This window comes from Aulonocara sp. 'chitande type north' Nkhata Bay, linkage group LG15 (genome assembly GCF_057382095.1).
Source record: "Aulonocara sp. 'chitande type north' Nkhata Bay isolate Kocher_YH1m ecotype deep benthic linkage group LG15, A_spYH_male_GT1.1, whole genome shotgun sequence".
In the NCBI taxonomy this organism is placed as follows: Eukaryota; Metazoa; Chordata; class Actinopteri; order Cichliformes; family Cichlidae; genus Aulonocara; species Aulonocara sp. 'chitande type north' Nkhata Bay.
Window position 1 is genome coordinate 18,968,679 of NC_141358.1, and position 19,222 is coordinate 18,987,900.

The window sequence follows — 19,222 nt, forward strand, 5'->3', positions numbered from 1 at the left end:
AGAATTGGTCAGTGTTTTCATCACTTAAAAGAAAAGTATCGTTTTGCCTTGATTTGTAAAACAACAATAATAACAGGATAAAAACATTTGCAAACAAACAAGGCAATTTATCTTTTTAATAGGATGTAATGCTTTTATTGTGAAAACTAATCACTTGTCACTTATGTTCCTGTCTTGTCACTGCCTTATTCTCATTACCTTAACCTTCCTCTGAAGCTTTTTCTCTGCGCAACCATTTCTCCTCCCACCAATGCAGGCTTCTGCTTGGGCCTTTGACTAGGGGCTAATTTAAACCACTGCTGACATGAAGACTGGAACAATTTAAATCAGTGTATATTGACTTGCTATAGGAGGGTGAGGTGTGTGTGTGACCTAAATACTTAGGACTTGGAAGAGTTAGTTGGCTTGCAGCCTGGAGTTTGTGCAGGGTGCCCCCGGGAATGGCGGGGTGGATACTGTACAACCATTTCTGCAAAGTTTCCACTCTGTGTTTCTGCTGGTAACCCTGGCCCACCGCCTGTTGTCTTTACAGTAGGTGATGTAAGGCCTGAGCATGAGGAGTGACATACTGTACAATGCATCCTGAGTAAAGCCAGACACACTGGCTGCGCTCACACTGCGCTCGAATCCAGATCACTGCTGAAGTCTACAACACCACATTTTGAAGCTCCTTTTTGGGATGAGTTTCTGACACCTGTCTGAACAAATCACACTCACAAAAGCACAGAAACAACAGACTTCGCACCTAGCACACTAATCCAGGGGTGTTTATCTGAAACAGAGGCCATCCTGTATGGTGTAATCCCCAAAGATCAGCTTATCCCTTTAGCCACTGATTTAATCTGTGATTGAGGTTTATTAAACCAAGAGTCAGTACTGATTTAATTAGTGTTATATGTGGACACTCCAAAACCGCAGTTTCAGTCCTTCCCTCCTTTTTTCTTCAGAGGAGCTGAAAAACAAACAAAAGAAACCTGGCCACTTTATTATGATTTCCATGTCACTTGTTACCTGAACAATTTTTAGAAATTAAAGCTTCTACCAAACTAATGTGACTTGGATTTCATTGTGGAGATTAACCCTTAGGATCAGGATGCTTTCATAACAAGTAGTCCAAATCATAGACTGACATATTAGCAACCAACCTCGTGATGTGGACGCTTTCGCTTTGATGAAGTTTGATCTGTTTTCGGTCTCTTCTTCCTGCAACATGATGGCATTCCTCTGCCCATCGGAGACCCTCAACATGAACAGTTTCCCTGTGCTCATGTGTTTATATTAGTCAAGCCGTACCTTTGTGCTTTGTGGGTCAGAGTAGAGATGTAGGAAGTTTAGGCTTTGCATGCATATCTGATTTTATTACTCGCCATATATTTGTATTTTATAGCTTATTTAATCTTGTGTGTACCTGCCCGCGGGTAGCTAAATCTGTAACAGGAAAGCTTTTCTCTTGTGAACAGTTCCTGAAAAATAGAGAATAAAACTAAACTGAAGTCACTTATTTAAGCTTGCAACTCCCCAAGAACTGGTCTGTCTGAGGACAGATCTCAAGACTGGTTTATCCCCGGTTTCAAAAGTGAAGCCAGTGTATGGGCTCAAAATGTGGTCATAAATATTTTGTACTTGTAAAAAAGATTTGTATGTGTAAAAAAGATTTGTGTGTGCGTAAAAAAGATTTGTATGTGTAAAAAAGATTTGTATGTGTAAAAAGAATTTGTGTGTGCGTAAAAAAGATTTGTATGTGTAAAAAAGATTTGTGTGTGCGTAAAAAAGATTTGTATGTGTAAAAAGAATTTGTGTGTGCGTAAAAAAGATTTGTATGTGTAAAAAAGATTTGTGTGTGCGTAAAAAAGATGTGTGTGTGCGTAAAAAAGATTTGTATGTGTAAAAAAGATTTGTGTGTGGACTTAGAAAAAACCCCCCTGCAAGTTACAAGTACGGATTTTTGACCCTATTTTTCTACCCTTCATCTGATTGGTCAATGTCATGTCAATCACACATGTAACAATCCAATCAGAGAACAGATGGGTTAGGCTGTCAGAGGGGCGCTTTTTTGAACTGCAGGTCCTTGAAGGGTGATACCGTTTGAAGCTGGAGGATCACTATATAAATATCCGATAGCAGCTAGGTCCCCTAACTTTCAGTAGCTGTTGAAAGGAAAAAGTTGTGGTATATCAGTGGTTAGAAATAACATTATTACTTTAGGATTAGTTTAACACAAAGTCAGGGCTGACCCAGGACCATTACTGTGAGTCACAGTGCGCAGCATAAAAGTCCTTTCACATTGGATGCAGGATACGCTGCTAATGCTAACTGCTAATGCTAACTAAAAGCAAAGGATCCAGAATTTGTTACGCTGGCTGCTGGGCTCTATGGGTTTTTGCAGCTGCTCTACCTGTACTAGATGCACCTGCTCCTTGTCTTTTCTATCTCTGACTTTATGTCCTCTACAAGAGTTTGTTTTTTTTGCTAGTTCTTCAAATGTTCAATAAAAACATGTATGCTAATTCATAACGAAGAAAGCTTTGTAATGAAGACTGTCATTTCCAAAACACTGCCCGCCCCCACCCCGCGGCCCGCAGCGCTGTTGAAAAGGCTGTGGAAGTCCCTGTATTAAACACGTAGACCTGTGACATAAAAATCACCAAACTCGGACAACCACAGACTGTTTTCCTTCGTGGTGATGAAGGAAAACGCTGGGTTGGCATGTAAAAGGGCATTTATTCCCTTCAAAGACCTGCAGTTCAAAAAAAGCGCCCCTCGACAGCCAAACCCATCTGTTCTCTGATTGGATTGTTACATTTGTGATTGACATGACATTGACCAATCAGATGAAGGGAAGAAAAATAGGGTCAAAAATCCATACTTGTAACTTGCAGGGGTTTTTTTTCTAAGTCCACACACAAATCTTTTTTACGCACACACAAATCTTTTTTACACATACAAATCTTTTTTACGCACACACAAATCTTTTTTACACATACAAATCTTTTTTACGCACACGCAAATTCTTTTTACACATACAAATCTTTTTTACGCACACACAAATCTTTTTTACACATACAAATCTTTTTTACGCACACGCAAATTCTTTTTACACACACAAATCTTTTTTACACATACAAATCTTTTTTACGCACACGCAAATTCTTTTTACACATACAAATCTTTTTTACGCACACACAAATCTTTTTTACACATACAAATCTTTTTTACAAGTACAAAATATTTATGACCACATTTTGAGCCCATACCAGTGTGGAAGTGTTTTAAATTTGCATTCTTTTAATGACTTGGAGCAAAAAGCCACCCAGATGTATTGAAGTCTATGGGAAAATTAACACCACTAAACACTTTCCCCATGAGTTTATGGTCTCCGTTGCTGTTTTTATTTCATATTAAATGAAAACAATTGTTGATTTTGTAAGTTATAGCTGAGTGCACTGAAGGAGAATGAAGCAGAGTTATTTTTTCTATGATCTGACAAGCATCTGCCTCACGAGCATATGACTCTTTTAAAATATAGTCTGGTTTGACCAATATCTGTACACCCAGTTAAAGTTCCTCTTGTAAGGAGAAAGTTAAGATATAAAAAAGATCCTAAAAATGGTTAATAGAACCATTAGTAGTTAATAGAATGATGAAAATTTCATCTGCTTTGGAAACACCTGACATAGCCCTAAAGCTATTAAAAAAAGCATTGTTAGAGTACTTTTGCATTAAGAGGTCATAACACTGAATAATGGTCACCGTTTGAGCATAGATTTTTGCATTTCTTACATAACTTGTGTTAGTCTTAGTATACTTAACAATATTGCCATAAAAACAAGATTAGCAAGCAGATGCTAGGACATATTCTGACATCTGATGGGAAGAGTCAGTCCTAATAAGGCTCTCTTTCAGTGTCTAAGTGTCTGTCACAGGCATGTCTGGCTTGGTTTTAAGGCATTTCATGTTAGGGCAGGGTAAAACCAGCGTCTTTCCACAAGCAAATCTTGCCACTCAGCAGCCATGAAGTGCCTCCAAATACTAGATTAGTTATTTAAACCAGGACTGACAAAGATGCATCCAAGTCAATAGTTCTTCATTTTTGTGATAACATGCATTTCCATTCCCGATGTTGGGTTTATTAGAAAAGGGTGAAAATAGATAGAAATGAATGCCATTTCTCGATCTAGAGGTTTTAAGTAAGTTTCAATAATAAAGATATTTTTGCACAGTTCTTATCTAAACCAGGTTTACACACACACAAACTCTAACCCTTATAATAATTCAGACAGCCTGCATTTTAAATTAAAATTGGCCATGTAAGACTTGAGTGCAACCTCAAGATATAATAGGAAAAAAATCAGAATAAATTAAAAATAACCTAAACATTTGAAAGTTATGAGAATAAAATGGGGGATACCTAAAACTGTCAGAGTTAAAAGAAAATCTGTAAGATTATTTCTAAATAAGTGATAAAATAGACAGCAATTTAAAAGTAGACGTAACAAGCAGGACCCCTCTTTTAGTGAAAGGTGCAAACCGTCAGCGCATTTTTTCCTAAAGATCAAAGGCTGTGCACTAAGGACAACAGTTATGGGACGTGATGGAGTGATGAAAGGCTTTAAAGGAAATAAATCACACCTAAAACAAACAAGCTGCCAGGGCAGAGTAATTTGAACTGGTGTAGGATGTTCACTCGTTTCTGCTGCACTTTGAACAATTGCAATAAGCTTACTTAGAGGAATACAAGCATGCAGGACTATGCATTTGAAGGTTTCTGTGTTTTTCCACTATGATCTGTTTGCAAATGGAATGACCATAAACTCAATGAATGTGGAAAAGCTGAGATATAATTTGTTTATTTCAAGGTATCTCAAGTTTTGTGTCATCTATTTTGCAAATCAATCAATTAATTTGAGTTTTCTGCTAAAATTTAAGGGATTGGGGTGAAGGGTTTCTTTCAGCTCGGCGTAAGGTTTCAGCTTTTTAAAATCTTGGCAGTGACCTAGGTGAATGTTTTCAAAATACTGCTTTATACTTAAATTATGCAGCGGTTTTATTAGTCCAGGTCAGTTAAGATCAAATTGTGCTGCATGTGGCGCATAAACTAAAAAGAGGTATAATAAACTTTATTTTCAACAATCACTGGGGCACAGAAACTATACTCACCAGTCAAATCTGATAAAAAGAAATCAAACAAACAAAAAAACAAACACAAAGTTTGCTGACTTTGCCCCTAGTTATACTTCTCCCTCCATCTTCCTCCCATAGATATCAGTTAGGTATTCTTTGAATGCCAGGACTCTCTCTTATAATGCCTTTGCTGAAACATAGAGGGACTGAAATGTGATCGCAATCAGTGTTTTAATCTCCCAAGAAGAGCTGCGTCAATAGAGCTGTAATGCTTTCTTTGTTTGCTATCTTAAAATCTGTTTTTTTTCCTGTTTGTATCCCTTACATGCAATTTTAAACTGTGAACAGACATGCGCGCAATAGCTTGTTATTCTGCTACAGCGTGTTTTCCAATAATTGTTCGTAAATACCCCTGTAATACACCTAAGTGCCTACAATCTGCCAAAACAGCTGGTAAAAACTTTAGGGCTCACATTTCAAGCCATATGTTTATTAAAAAAAACAGGATTTTATCTTAAAAACATCTTCTGCGGTTATAAAACTATCCCTGTGCTCACTTTGCTTTATTCCTGCTACTTGGTTTCGTCATTAATTACCTTCCATATAACAAAAAATGTTAATGACAACGATGAGATGAGAGGGTGATGAAATGAGAGCCAATATGAGTTCGAATACTTACAAGGTCACACATGGTTGCCTCTCCACTGAACACCTTTCTCACTGCTGCCTTCCACTCAACCATTCGAGCTCAATAATGAGACACAATGTCCTAGAAAAAGGTTAATTGTTTATCAAATAAAAGCCAAAATTGAATGCTTCCCATATATGATAGAGTCTGCTTTATGTCATTGTAATATGAGTATCTGTGGGTTTTAAACTGTTAGACAAAGCAAAAAAATGTAAGATCAAATAAAACTTGTTATGGATATTTATGGAAATTTTTCTTACTTGTTTGTTGTTTTATATTTTCTTCAATTATAACCCCCCCAAAATATTATATAAACAATTATTGTCAAACATGCCTCAAAAATGCAGAAAATGTAGGACATATAGGAAAAAGAACCAAAACTAAATAAAACATGATACATCACTGAAAAATACTTCTGTATTGATAGTTGTTGGATACAGTGTGATTGGTACCACAAGTACACAGATCTTTGTCATGCTTGTGGTCAGGATTTTGATTTGGCCTTATCTGCAGTCTGAATGCAGCCACTTTGTCTAATAAAATGGGACAGTTTCATCAGGTTGCATCAATCACTCTGTGACAGCAGTGATGACAGCTACCCTGATTCCAGCAGACTACTCTGAAGACACCTGCATGTCTGTTAATATGTCAGGGCTTAGAAGCTGCTTTTATGCTTCCACCTGCCAAGCACAGTTCACAGAGCCATACCTGTAGTTTACCTGTAATGTGTGTGCAGCTGAGAAAGTAAGAAAAAGAAAGATGTCAGTCACATGCTGAGCATGATTCCTTACTCAGACCTGACAAATATGCTCCAGCTGTACGTGTACTTATGTGTGTGTGTGTTTGTGTGTGTTTTGTCTTTATTCCCGCAGGAGAGGGGGAGGTCTGAGGGAGCGCGTTATTGTCTGACAGACCGAGACAGGTTGAATGAAGCTGCACCTGGTGCTTCTGAGGGCATTTCCCATGTTTTGATTTGCTCTGTTTTTTTAACTTTCTAAACTTGGTTTCACCGAGCTGTTCCCTGCCATGCCGTCCAACAGTCCTGCTACTGGTGAACCACCCCAGACGCCAGAGAACGACGCTTCTAACGATGTGGTGAGCAGGAGCTTCAATATAAATAATAATACTGTATTTACGGAAACAGTCTAACTGAATCAGAGTAGCAGTTATGTCTGTCACCGTGTGAAATTTTCACTACGAGATTATTGTAGTCAGAAGAATTCACAATAAAAATGTTATCACAATAAGAGCTACAAAAGCTAGAATGTTAAAAATTGTAGCTAAATAGATTAACTGAAAAGATCTAAGCCTGATTGCTAACTCAAATTTGTACATATATGCATGTGTAGAAGCTTTTATTTTTAAAATCTGATACCTTAAAGCTTCCTGGAATAACTAGAGCTTGTATTGAGATCATCTGACATGTTTGGGATGAACCTGATAACTTTTAACAACTATCTAAGGTCTTTAAAGTTGAAAACCTTAGAGAAAAAGCATCATGACGAAAAACTGACTACAAACTGGTAAACATAGCTAAGTCTGGGTTTTATTTTGAAAATCTGACATATTTTTAAAAGCAGTTGTCTCACTTGTTGACTATAGAGAAATTTACAAAAAGTACAAATACAATGCCGGCATATCCTAACACTTCTGGAAGAGTCCTAGAAGTACAACAAACGTAAAAATAAAAATATTGCATTTAGAAGAGACATGAGTGTGCCAAAACAATGAAAGTACCTTCACATTAAAACATGAATTATGAAACACTCTCCAAAAGCCATAAAAACTGCGACAGTGTCCAAAGTACTGTGATAAATCCATTAGGCAGTATATTGATGAATAACCCGTTAATAAAGGCTTGAGTTATTTAAATTATGAAACATTACATCAGTTTTATACTAATTGTCTTGTATGGAGTGACAACAGTAATTATGTGTTACTGTATAATGTACAATATTTACCTCTTTAAACAGTTTTGTAAAACTAAATGATTATGTATTGGAAACACTTAAGTAAAGTACCCAAACTCAGCTGTAACCCTTGTACAGTTCAGCTCCTGCTGCTTCTGTCACTTTTATCATCACTGCTTCTATTATTATACATATTGAAGGAGTACTACTACTGTTATTTTTGCTGCCACAGATATTATTACAGCCACCACCTCTTTTACTACAGCTGTCATTACCACCACTACTTTGGCTTCTTAGCTCATGGTTGAGAGCTTTTTTTAGCCAGCGCTCACAGAGAAGCTGGCAAGTCTGACTGTGTGTTTGTAATAACTAAACTTGTAGTGTTTTTTTATTTACATTCACTACAGGCCTTTCTACTTTCCACACTGTTGTTTGACCACATGTACAGTAAACGAGACGAGTGCAGGGTTTAGACTTTCAAATGGTCTTTAATTTTTTTTTTTAAATTTTGGACACAAGTAAGGAGACAGGTGAAAAATGGCTCCATTCATTTGTTTTACTGCAGCCCAGGGTGGCCCTCGTCAATCTGTGAGAAATTTGTAGTTTATTCTATAGTCGTGTTGTTATAAAAAGGCCCACCTCAGTTGCCAGCTTCCCCATTCACATGATGGCATCAGACCAAAACAAAGTTTCCCTTATAGAGCTGTTCTTTCTAACTTCCTGAGGTCTAACTCTCTCATAAAGAGTCGAGCAAAGCCAAGAGAGAAATCGGAGGAAGTCTCAGTTTGAAGACAGAGGGGAAGTGATGGCAAGGACACACATAAAAGAGGTGTGGGAACCTGACTCATGCCAACTGTAATCTATTGAACAAGACAGGAGCCAGAGGTGCCGGCAGAATCGCTCAGAGAGTAGCTAGCAAGTGTTTTCAGAAAATTTGCCCTTTATGCAAACAGATGGCAGTCTGCTAGTGAGCAAAGCATTCACAAGGAGGTTTTTGGTGTGGCGCTGTATATAAGTTTGCAATCAGTTTCACTTAGCAACTGCTAAGTGGTTGCCAAATGGTTGGTCACCAGTCTCCTGTCTTGTACTACTGGGGCCTTATCCATTTGACCCTTAAGAGTCACATGTCCGAAAAATGTTGAAAGGTTAATTTCATGTAATTGGTGGTCACTGCAAAACCTGAAATGCAGAGATTCCCAAAGTGTTGACTGTTTGTCTTTTATGTGTCCCCTAACACAAAATTATATTGTAGCTTTCATAGTAATGATAATACATTTTATTTGATTTCTCTTTTCAAAACACAGAAAACAACGTCAACTTACATCATGAAATTTACAACTAGAACAACATTAAGAGAGATTAAAATCCTAGAATGATATGAGTGCAAAACATATAAAATTTAAAAAACTTGATAGTTAAAGTTGATATACTGATGTGAACAGGCAATGTTTCGGGCTATGATTTAACTAGTCTAGCTGACAGAGTTGAAGATGAAGCGCAGCGCAGCTAAATACCTTTAAATCCATTGTTGTTATTAACAGCAGCTATTGCCCTTCAAATATATTTGCATCACATTAGTAAGACGATGCAGCCAAAATGCATATCAAAGTATATTAAACAGTTAAGATAGTAAAAAAATCACATCTGAAGGGCGCCACTGACAAGAGCTACTAACATGCAGAGGATAGAACAGCAAGATAAAGTAAGAAATGGATGATTCAATTAAATGCACATACAAATCGTGCTAGTTGGGAGTTTATGTAAAGTCGGCTGTGCAAATTCATTCTTGCAAGCTGAACATATGTTTATAGGTTGCATGCCATCCACAATTTTCTGCATGGTAATATACAATCACAGGCTTTCAATACTTCACCAGCAAACCTGTGAGCCCACAGATTTCTTAGGTGCTGCTCCTTTTCCCGAAATCACCAATCAGAGCTAAGGATGAGCTCTGACAAAGTAGATCATCTTTCTTCTCTAATGCCTGTGCCTGTCAGCATTTACAATACGCATATGCTTACAAAGACAGTTTGATGACTGTTAAAAGGTGTGCCCCGGGCGTAACAGCGATATGTAACATCCTAATCATGTGAAAAAAAATGTTTTATTTCATTTCCACAGCATTTTGTTTAAAAATAAGTTATTTGTGTTTCTGACCAAGTGTGGAGTGTTTATTACCTTCTAGATGTGGGTTTAAACATCCCTTTAGCCACCTACCTGATCTCTCCTGGTGTATGCTGTGAATGCAGAACTAGTAATAACAGTACACAAATTCAGACAGTTTCTCTTTGACGGTATATACGAGGTGCAATCAAAAAGCTCCTCAACCATACCTATAAAAAGCAAAAGCTATAAAAAGCAAAAACCTTTTAGCTTCAAGGTTATCTCCATGTGGAGCTGCACCACTCCATTGTCCTTCAGAAAGCTAAGTCTTCGATTTCAGAAAGAGGATGAAGCCAAGTCTCACAAGCTGGGCTGGAGTACAGGGTTCCCCACAGATTCTTTTGAGTTTGGGGCCAGTGGTGGCGTTGTTACTTAAAAAAGTAATGCATTGCGCATTGTGCACCACTTTAAAAAAAGGAATGCGGTATTTTACCTATTTACTCTATGGAAAAGGTAAAAACCGTGGATTAACAGTGTTGTTTGCACCACACTGGCGGCACAGAACACTGCTTTTGCCTCCGTGACTACAAACACGCAAATTACCAACTCCGGAAGACAAATAAAGCAGCCAAATGTGAGTTCAGGAACAGAGCGGAACAACAATTTGACAATCCTCGGAGAATGTGGCAGGTACGAAGCGCTGACCCCCATCGTGAGCAAATGCTTTGAGAGGCTGGTTGGGGACTTCATCTGCTCTGCACTACCCAACTCATTGGACCCTCTACAATTTGCAAACCGCCACAACAGGTCCACTGATGACGATATAGCCCTGACACTACATACTGCTCTCTCGCAGGTGGAGAAAAGGGACATGTATGTGAGAATATTTTTTGTACATTACAGCTCAGCATTCAGTACCATCGTTCCCTTGAAGCTGGACAGGAAACTGCAGGACCTAGGATTGAGTACCTCTCTCTGCAGCTGGATTCTTAACTTTTAGTCTGACAGACGCAAAGTGGTCAGACTGGGCAGCATCACCTCATCCCCCGTCATAATGAATACTGGTGCACAACAGGGGTGTGTACTGAGCCCTCTCCTGTACTCACTCTACACCTACGACTGCACGGCCACTAGCAACTCCAACATCATTGTGAAGTTTGCAGACAACACAACAGTGGTGGGTCTTATCACCAAAGGTGATGAAATGGCTTACAGGGAGGAGGTCAGCGCCCTGACACACTGTTGGCGAGAGAACCGTCTCACTCTCAACATCACAAAAACAAACGAGTTGATAGTACACTCCTGGAGAAGTAGAGAAGCACACAACAACATTACCATCAACGGCGCTGCAGTGAAGCGAGTGAGCAGCTTCCGTTTCCTAGTTGTACATCTGGCAGAGGATCTCACATGGTCTGTTCACACGAACAAAAAAGTTCACTTCACATATATGCCATTTCTTTTGCTCAATAGTCATGCTGCTGACCTCTGTCTATTTTACTTTGTATATATGTATATATATACACACACACTCACCCATATATGTATATATATACACACACACTCACACACACACATATGTATATATATACACACACACTCACACACACACACATATATATATATACACACACACTCACACACACACACACACACACATATATATGTGTGTGTGTGTGTGTGTGTTTGGTATATAGATTTAGTAATATGCATACATTCTTATATTTGTAAATATATTTATTATAATTCTCACATTCCTGTTCTTATATTTGGTTTGTATCTTATGTTTCTTGTGTTTTGCACACAAGAATTTCACCCACATGTGCTGTACCAGTGTACCAGCACATGTGATGTGACAAAAAAAATGATTTGATTTGATTAAATTTTTTTGCACTGCTCACTGCATGTGGCAGCACAGTAGCAGATAGTTAGCAGTATTGTCTAAGAATAAGAAGGGCCATAGCTTGAATCCTGGTGGGAGTTTTATTCACTGAAGTGTCCTTTGGGTACTTCCGCTTCTTCCTGCAGTCCAAAGCCATTGATATGAGGTAAATAATGTGCTTGAACTGTATAGAGTAAAGTGCTGTTTGACTGTGTGGTTAAAATGTGGCTTGTAGTCTAAAGTGTTTATAGTATGCAGCAAGACTGGACAAGCACTGTATAAATGTAAGTAGATTAAATTACTCCATAGCATGGCCTGAAATACAAAGTCGGATAGTTATCAGTTAACAGTGCAAATCTTAGGCGACAGGCCCATTCACTGACACAAATTGTTTTGCCAATGTGTTTTGGACACACACACACTCTTTTAGTGTTTACTTATAAACACAAAGTTGACAACCACTTGAAAGAGTACTTCACAGTGATTACCACACGACTCTGTGTAGAGGCTAAAATGCTACAAGCCTGACAGCTCATTACTGCTGTAGTCACCTGTTGATTATCAGGCTCTGGCTGCTTGGCATACACTCAGCTTCACCATCACTCTGAGTTCTTTGTGACATTTGTGTTAGCCTGCTGTCTGTGCAGATGCTTCCTTATTGTTGTCTGTTAGCAGCACTGTATTGTTGTTACTGTCCTGGATTCAATTTGTATTTCACTCTTTTTATTTCATGCATTAAAAATAAAAATAATCTTCACCTCTCCATTCCTCAAAAGCTGTAGACCCCCAAAATATTTTCCTCCTCCCTGAAGGGTTATCTTAAATAGGTCAAGTAACCAAAAGAGAAAAGGCCTGCTTGGTGATTTTTTACTTCTATCTGCCATTTTACACATATTAAAAAAAAACTCTATAACTGTCACAAGGGGTAGTGGAGAACTGAAAAGCAGAGCGGCACAACAGCTGGAGAGCACGAGCTTGATCTGGGACACGTTATGAATGTGCATGTTGTGCGGTAACTTGAGGCGAACAGACACGGGGTTGACAATGCCATGTATGGCAAAAGGGCCGATGAACTGGTGTGACAGTTTTTTTTGATTCAACCCACAAAGTGAGTAGACAGCCATACCTGTGGTCCCACAGCATACTCCGGGGCCAGGTGTCCGATGGCAGTCAGCAAGCGCCTTGTTCGTTCTTTAGTCCGGAGTAGGGTGGCCCGAGTCGCACGCCAGGCACGGCAGCACCTGCGGAGGTGAGCTTGCACAGATGGAACGGAGTGCTCACCTTCGATGGCAGGAACCAAAGGTGGTTGGTATCTCAGGGATGCTTTAAAAGGAGACTTTCCAGTGGCGGCGGAGGTGTGGCTGTTATGCGCATACTCAATCCATGGAAGCTGTTCACTCCAGGTCGACTGGTTATGGGAAGAGACGCAGCGGAGGCTCAAGCTCCCGGGTAGCTTGCTCAGATTATCCATTGCTCTGTGGGTGAAAGATGATGAAGAGAGACTGACCTTTGCGCCCAGAGCAGAGCAGAACTCCTTCCACACACGTGATGTAAACTGCAGCCCTCTGTCCGAAATGATGTCCTCAGGGAACACCCACTTGTTCAAGGAGCCTGAACACGTGGGTGGTGAGGTGCCGGGCCGTCTCCAAGGCAGTGGAAAGTTTCGGAAGGGTGACGAAATAAGCTGCTTTGGAGGAACGGTCGACAATGGTTAGAATTGTAGTATTACCCGTAGAGGGCGGTAATCCAGTGATGAAATCCAAGGAGATATGCAACCATGAGTGAGCTGACGTGGGGAGAGGCTGAAGAAGGCCCGACGGAGGACGGTTGGAAAGTTTATTCTGAGCCCATGTAGAACAGGCTGACAAAAATTCCCTGGCATCTTTAGTTATAGTGGGCCACCAAAAGTAGCGTCAGAGGAAGGATATGGTGTGGAGGACCCCCGGGTGGCACTAGAAACAGGCGGTGTGAGCCCACTGGAGAACCTGGGGGCGGACAGATGTAGGAACGAAGAGGCGGCCGGGTGGGCAGGTTCCTGGATCTGGCTCAGATTCTTGTGCCTCCTGGATGAGTGGCTCGATCTCCCATGACACGGCCCCAATTACGCAGGCGGGAGAATGGGCTCGGGGTCCGATTCCTCTTCTGTGGTGGAGAACTGCCGGGAAAGGTGGTCCGGCTTCACATTCCGTGATCCTGGCCTGTAGGTGATAGTAAAATCAAAGCAGGTAAAGAACAAAGCCCACCTAGCCTGCCGGGAGTTGAGACGTCTGGCCGAACGAATTCTTATCCTTTTTGTCAATGTGCGGGTTGTGGAGCACAAGCCAGGAGTGGCCTAATACTAGCAGGGTGAGCGGTGCCTTGAATGCAAAAAACAAATTCTCTCTGTGTGATTACCCAAAAGAGAGAGAGAGAGAGGCTCTGAAACATGGGTAATGCCGGGTAGACGCTGACCTGACAGTGCATGAACACGGAGAGGGTTTGGCAGTGTTTCTAGCGGCGAGCGAGCTGTCAGTGAAATTCGACTCCACTCCAGAGTCGATGAGAACAGAGAGAGAATAGGGCTTTGGAGCGTGATGCCACGCCCCCTCCCGCCATGACAGTAGGCCAAACAAAGCACACGGAAGCGTCAGCTATGGTTCGTACGTGCTGTGTTGTCAGTTGCAACATTAGATCACACGATAGGGAAGGCAAGAAGCTGGAAAATGGGCTCTCTTTTCATCGTTTCCCCTCCTGGAGGCAACGGGAGGGATCTCATGTATCCGATATTACTAAACGAAGACGTCAGGCTTGGATTGCAGCGGTCAGACGAGCGGATATCGAGTTCTCTGCCATCCCCAATTTTTTGTTGGTTTGCTTGCGGCATTTTCTTTTCGGTGAGTTCTAAATAAATTCATATCTCGCTTAATAGGCTTTTAGTGTTATTTTGAATGCGCTGAGGTCATAGATAATTAGATAAAACATCCTAATGTGTGATGCTGCAGAACCACGTCATGTTGACGGAGTAGCTTATTATTTGGCATTATTGCAGGCAAACCAGCATATGAAATATGAAACAGAAAAGAAAAGTATGTTTATTTTTTTTATTCAAGATCTGTTCACATGTACTTAGCAAGTACATACACATGAAATGCAAACTATTTACATGGCAACACACAGCTGGCAGCCTCTGGCTGTATCTTGGTCATATGGTCAACGTACTCACAACGTGGAGGTTTAAAAACGGCCAAATCTTGTACCCAACCGTTTGTGAATTAGATGTGCGCCTCCAGGAATTTATAATTCCGAAAATGATTCGCCGTGTATGCGCTGATTCCACAGACAAGGTACACGAAGATATCGGGATAGGACAACGGCGGTAGGCTGTCTGGTTTTCCACTCCACTGCCTTTTTTCATACGGGTCCACATTACCGATGCACACTATTTTTTCCAAGTACCGTCTCTTGGCGTCTGGGCGCAATCGATCGCGATACAGCCCTTTGTCTTTTGCGCTGATTTTAAGCATAGTTCTGGCAGTCCTGCTTCCAACACAGTGTGTTTGTTTTGATTTGTGGTCTTCTGATATGGATTCAACCCAAGCGTGCATGTGAACTCCGGTGCGCATGTACTCGATCATGCACTCGATCACGAAGCATCAGTTCATTTTTGAGTCAGCGCGCGATCCTGGAGTAATTTTAGCACCATCATTAGAAAAAACTTGTGGCTGCTGACGAAACTGGAAAGAACATTGAGTGAGGAAGCCAGCACATTTGCCAAGTTCTCCAGAAAAAGCTCTAGGTGTAGGTAGGAATCTGTCTAATAGAACAGGTGTAGGAGCTGGTGCTGTGGCACTTACGGTTGGAGCTGTTGTCTCCTGCGGGGGTGCAGTGGCGGGTGGATTTACCGCCAGAGGTGTTCGCTGGGCTACACCCTGTGTGAGGTTTGCAAGCTCACCTCGAATATTGGTAAACATCTGCTCATTACGCTCCAGCATTGCCACCAATGTGGCGAGAGTGGGGGTCGAGGCCGCTGAATCTGCTGAGTCCATTTTGTGGCTGGATGATTCTGTCAGAAGCGGTAGCGGAGACTCAAGCGCAGAGTAACACAAGTTAACAACATAACTGATTGCGAACTGTAATGTGATTACTGAATAAAGAACTGCGTTACCTAAAAAAAATTGTGTTTGTTCAGCCAACACTAGTGAGGTCAATGGGCACTTAAGTTTTCTTTTTTTGTGATAATAAATAATGGGCAGTAATCAGCTGTCTCACTACGGGGTTAGAACGATGCCACCTTAAAATGAAACTAAAAAGAAATATTGTAACTGCAATAAATATACTGAAAAATCTTGTATTGAAAGTAAAAAAAAATTGATAGTAAAAAATGATTAATTGAAACTTTACATTTTTTGTTTTCGCTTACATTTTTTTTTTTTAGTTTCAATCCATTTTTGTCAGTCTCAATCCTTTTATTTCAGTTTCAATTTGCTGGCACTGTTTTGGCGTCCAGGGGCATGCTTGAGGGGCGGCGATTCTGACCCAAATGTATTTGTATACATTATAGTGCTGACCAATGACTGTAGAAAATAATAACGACTTAGCGGCTGCAGTCACGGACAAACTTGTATGTGTGGCTGTTCTGGAATGGCAGATGCTGAGAGGTTCAACGTTTACGTTACCGACTGTTTCAAACTGACAGCCTGATGTGTTCTTCAGTAAACTGGACTACCCAACAGAAGGACCAGATTTTCGGTAAGTTAAATGTGTTTGTAAGCTAATCTATAACTAATGTCCTTAGCTAGCTAGCTAGCTAAGATGAGCACTTGGCTGTTGGGAAAACTTGTTTTGTAAAGTTCATTTAGCTGATCTGTGCAGGTGATTTGACTAAAGAAATCAAGATTAAAGCACCCGGCTGCTCAGTCACTAACTGCCGTTACTGTATTATTATTACGAGTATTATACTGTAAGAGGATCAGGCTGGACTCTGCTTCAGCTCCTGTGCAGAGCTGATTATTAAATATGTGCAAACAGCAGCATGTTTTCTGTTTTCTTGCCACATCTGTAAGGACAGTAACACCAACTTTAAAAAAGCTGGCACTTCAGCAACCCCTCAGTAACTACGGATTAAATATCCGTCCATCCATCTATCCATCCATCAATCTTTGTCCGCTTATCCAGGGCCAGGTTGTGGGGGCAGCAGCCTAAGCACAGAAGCTCAGACCTCCCTCTCCCCAGCCACCTCCTCCAGCTTGTCCAGGGGAACACCAAGGCGTTCCCAGGCCAGCCAAGAGATATCTCTCCAGCGTGTCCTGGGTCTGCCCTGGGGCCTCCTCCCAGTGAAAAATGCCTGGAACACCTCACCCAGGAGGCGGCCATGAGGCATCCTTGTCAGATGCCTCAACAACCTCAACTGGCTCCTTTCGATGTGGAAGAGCAGTGGCTCTACTCTGAGCCCCTCCCGGATGGCTGAACTTCTCACCCTGTCTCTCAGGGAGAGTCCAGCCACCCTTCAGAGGAAGCTCATTTCCGCCGCTTGTATCCATGATCTCGTTCTTTCGGTCACCACCCACAGCTCATGACTATAGGTGAGGGAGATTAACCAGTAAATTGAGCGTTGTTTTTACACTCAGCTCTCTCTTCACCACAACGGGCTGGTACAGCGTCCACATCACTGCAGCCCCAGCACCAATCCGTCTGTCGATCTTCGGGTCCCTTCTCCCGTCACTCGTGAACCCATATAGACACACAATACGGTAATATTATGTTGAAGCATGGAACGTATTACTCTGCGAAGCTCCTGACTATGGTAGCCGTAATGCTCCAACAATCCATCAAAACATTTTGGCAGATTTTTGAGAGCCATGTACCACATAAAATCAATTCGCGGTCAGTAAGCACAACCAGAATTCATACATAGAGCACACTTTTGAGAAAATTAAAGGATTTTAAGTGCACCTTATAGTCCGAAAAATACATTTCTAAAAAAGTTCTTGTGCTTAAAGTGCTTCACTGAGCTGAAATTTAAAATTAAAATATCTCAAGATATATAAAATAAAAAGAAAGTCAAAATTACAAGTGCCTCAAAGGCTTCGAACTTAACATCTTAGTATCTGAACATCTTACCTTGGGCATGGGCATCTGAGAGGCTACGCCCTTGACTATCTCTGATTGGTTTAGACCATAATGTGTGTCTGGGCATAATGTGTGTCTGTTGTTGACCACACAGAGACTTTCAGAGTTCGACCGGTGCGACCTAGGATTTGGCAGAACATTAGCACATTGGCGGAATGTGCAGATGTCGCTGTGCGCTATTGGATTATTATTCCCCTTTTTGCACGACCAGCTCCCGATCATCAATCTTATGGTTGCAAGAAAATCAAACCTGTTTGAAATCCTGTCACCCCTTGTGAGAGTATCAACACAACCTCTCACACTGTGCACGCGCAAACACAGAAATGGAAGTGAAAAAGTCAGAATAGCGCCGCAGTGCAGGGTGTGATCTGGGCACAAGTGATGGATGCCCAGCTTGTATAACTTTGGCAAGCTCATCCGAGGCTTTTCGATGTGACCTCATAAAATTATCACGACCACAACAACCATGAAAACAGTTGGATGGACATTGCTGCTCAATTGCAGCTGCCTGGTCAATGTTTTTACATTAGCAATTTAGCAAAGTTGATGGTGGTGTGTGTGTCTGTGCAAGTGAAAGACTGAGAGGGAGAGAGAGGGAGAGCGAGAGACAGATTTTGTGTTATCAGGTTTATGTTATGGACGCAGGTCGCATCAGAGCATTGGGCCGTATAGTGTGAGACCATGCATCATGACCTATGAACTTCTAACTCCTGCGATTCAATCGCACAGTTTGAGCAGGAGCTGAATAAAACAACAGAAAAAATCGCACACAGTATGCCCAGCTTAAGCAGTACCTTCATGATTGGTTTAGGCCATGATATGGGTATAATGTTGTCTGCTGTTGGCCACACAGAGACTTTCAGAGTTGCTAAGACTTTTTTTTTTTTTTACTCGAATGGCTGGTCACACTGATGCAACCTAGGATTTGTTTTTAGAAAATGTAAAAAAAAAAAATGTTTAAAAACAAATGTAAGAGAAGAACTTGGGATCCTGAGTGTGTGAGAACAGAGAAGGATCAGCTTTATTTCAGATTTTAGAGATAAACTTTTTCAGTTTGTGATGATTCTGTTCTCTTTGTGATTACAGAAGCTGCCCTTAGATTGAGACCTCAGCATCACCCAGTGGCAACAGACAAATCATCCTATATCTTCATTCTTTGTAGCAACTCCAAAACTGATCAAAAGAGTACAACGGTTATAGTACCACATGATGTGCTGTCAGTAAAAGCTGCAGCTGTTTGTAGATAAAGTTAAAGACAAAAAGTCAAAAGGATTAATCACCCATGTAACTGTGTCACCATATATCATGTATGTTGAACTAAAAGCTTCTGATCTGGAATTCTTTTACTGTTTTTGCCAATAGTGTGTTATTTACCATAAAGTAATCCGGAGTCATTAATACCAGAGAGAGCAT

The 19,222-nt window shown here is 40.9% G+C and overlaps 1 protein-coding gene across 8 annotated transcripts in view; it reads left to right on the plus strand.

Moving 5' to 3' along the window:
• LOC147312922 (DNA (cytosine-5)-methyltransferase 3A-like) overlaps nt 1-19,222 on the plus strand; it is a 99,567-nt gene that overhangs the window by 1,998 nt on the left and 78,347 nt on the right. For all 8 annotated transcript variants that reach the window (XM_086264823.1, XM_086264820.1, XM_086264822.1 and 5 more), the window contains exon 2: nt 6,682-6,904. In XM_086264823.1, coding sequence (XP_086120949.1) covers nt 6,836-6,904 — 69 coding nt within the window. In that variant the 5' untranslated portion in view covers nt 6,682-6,835. The remainder of the gene's footprint in view (nt 1-6,681; nt 6,905-19,222) is intronic.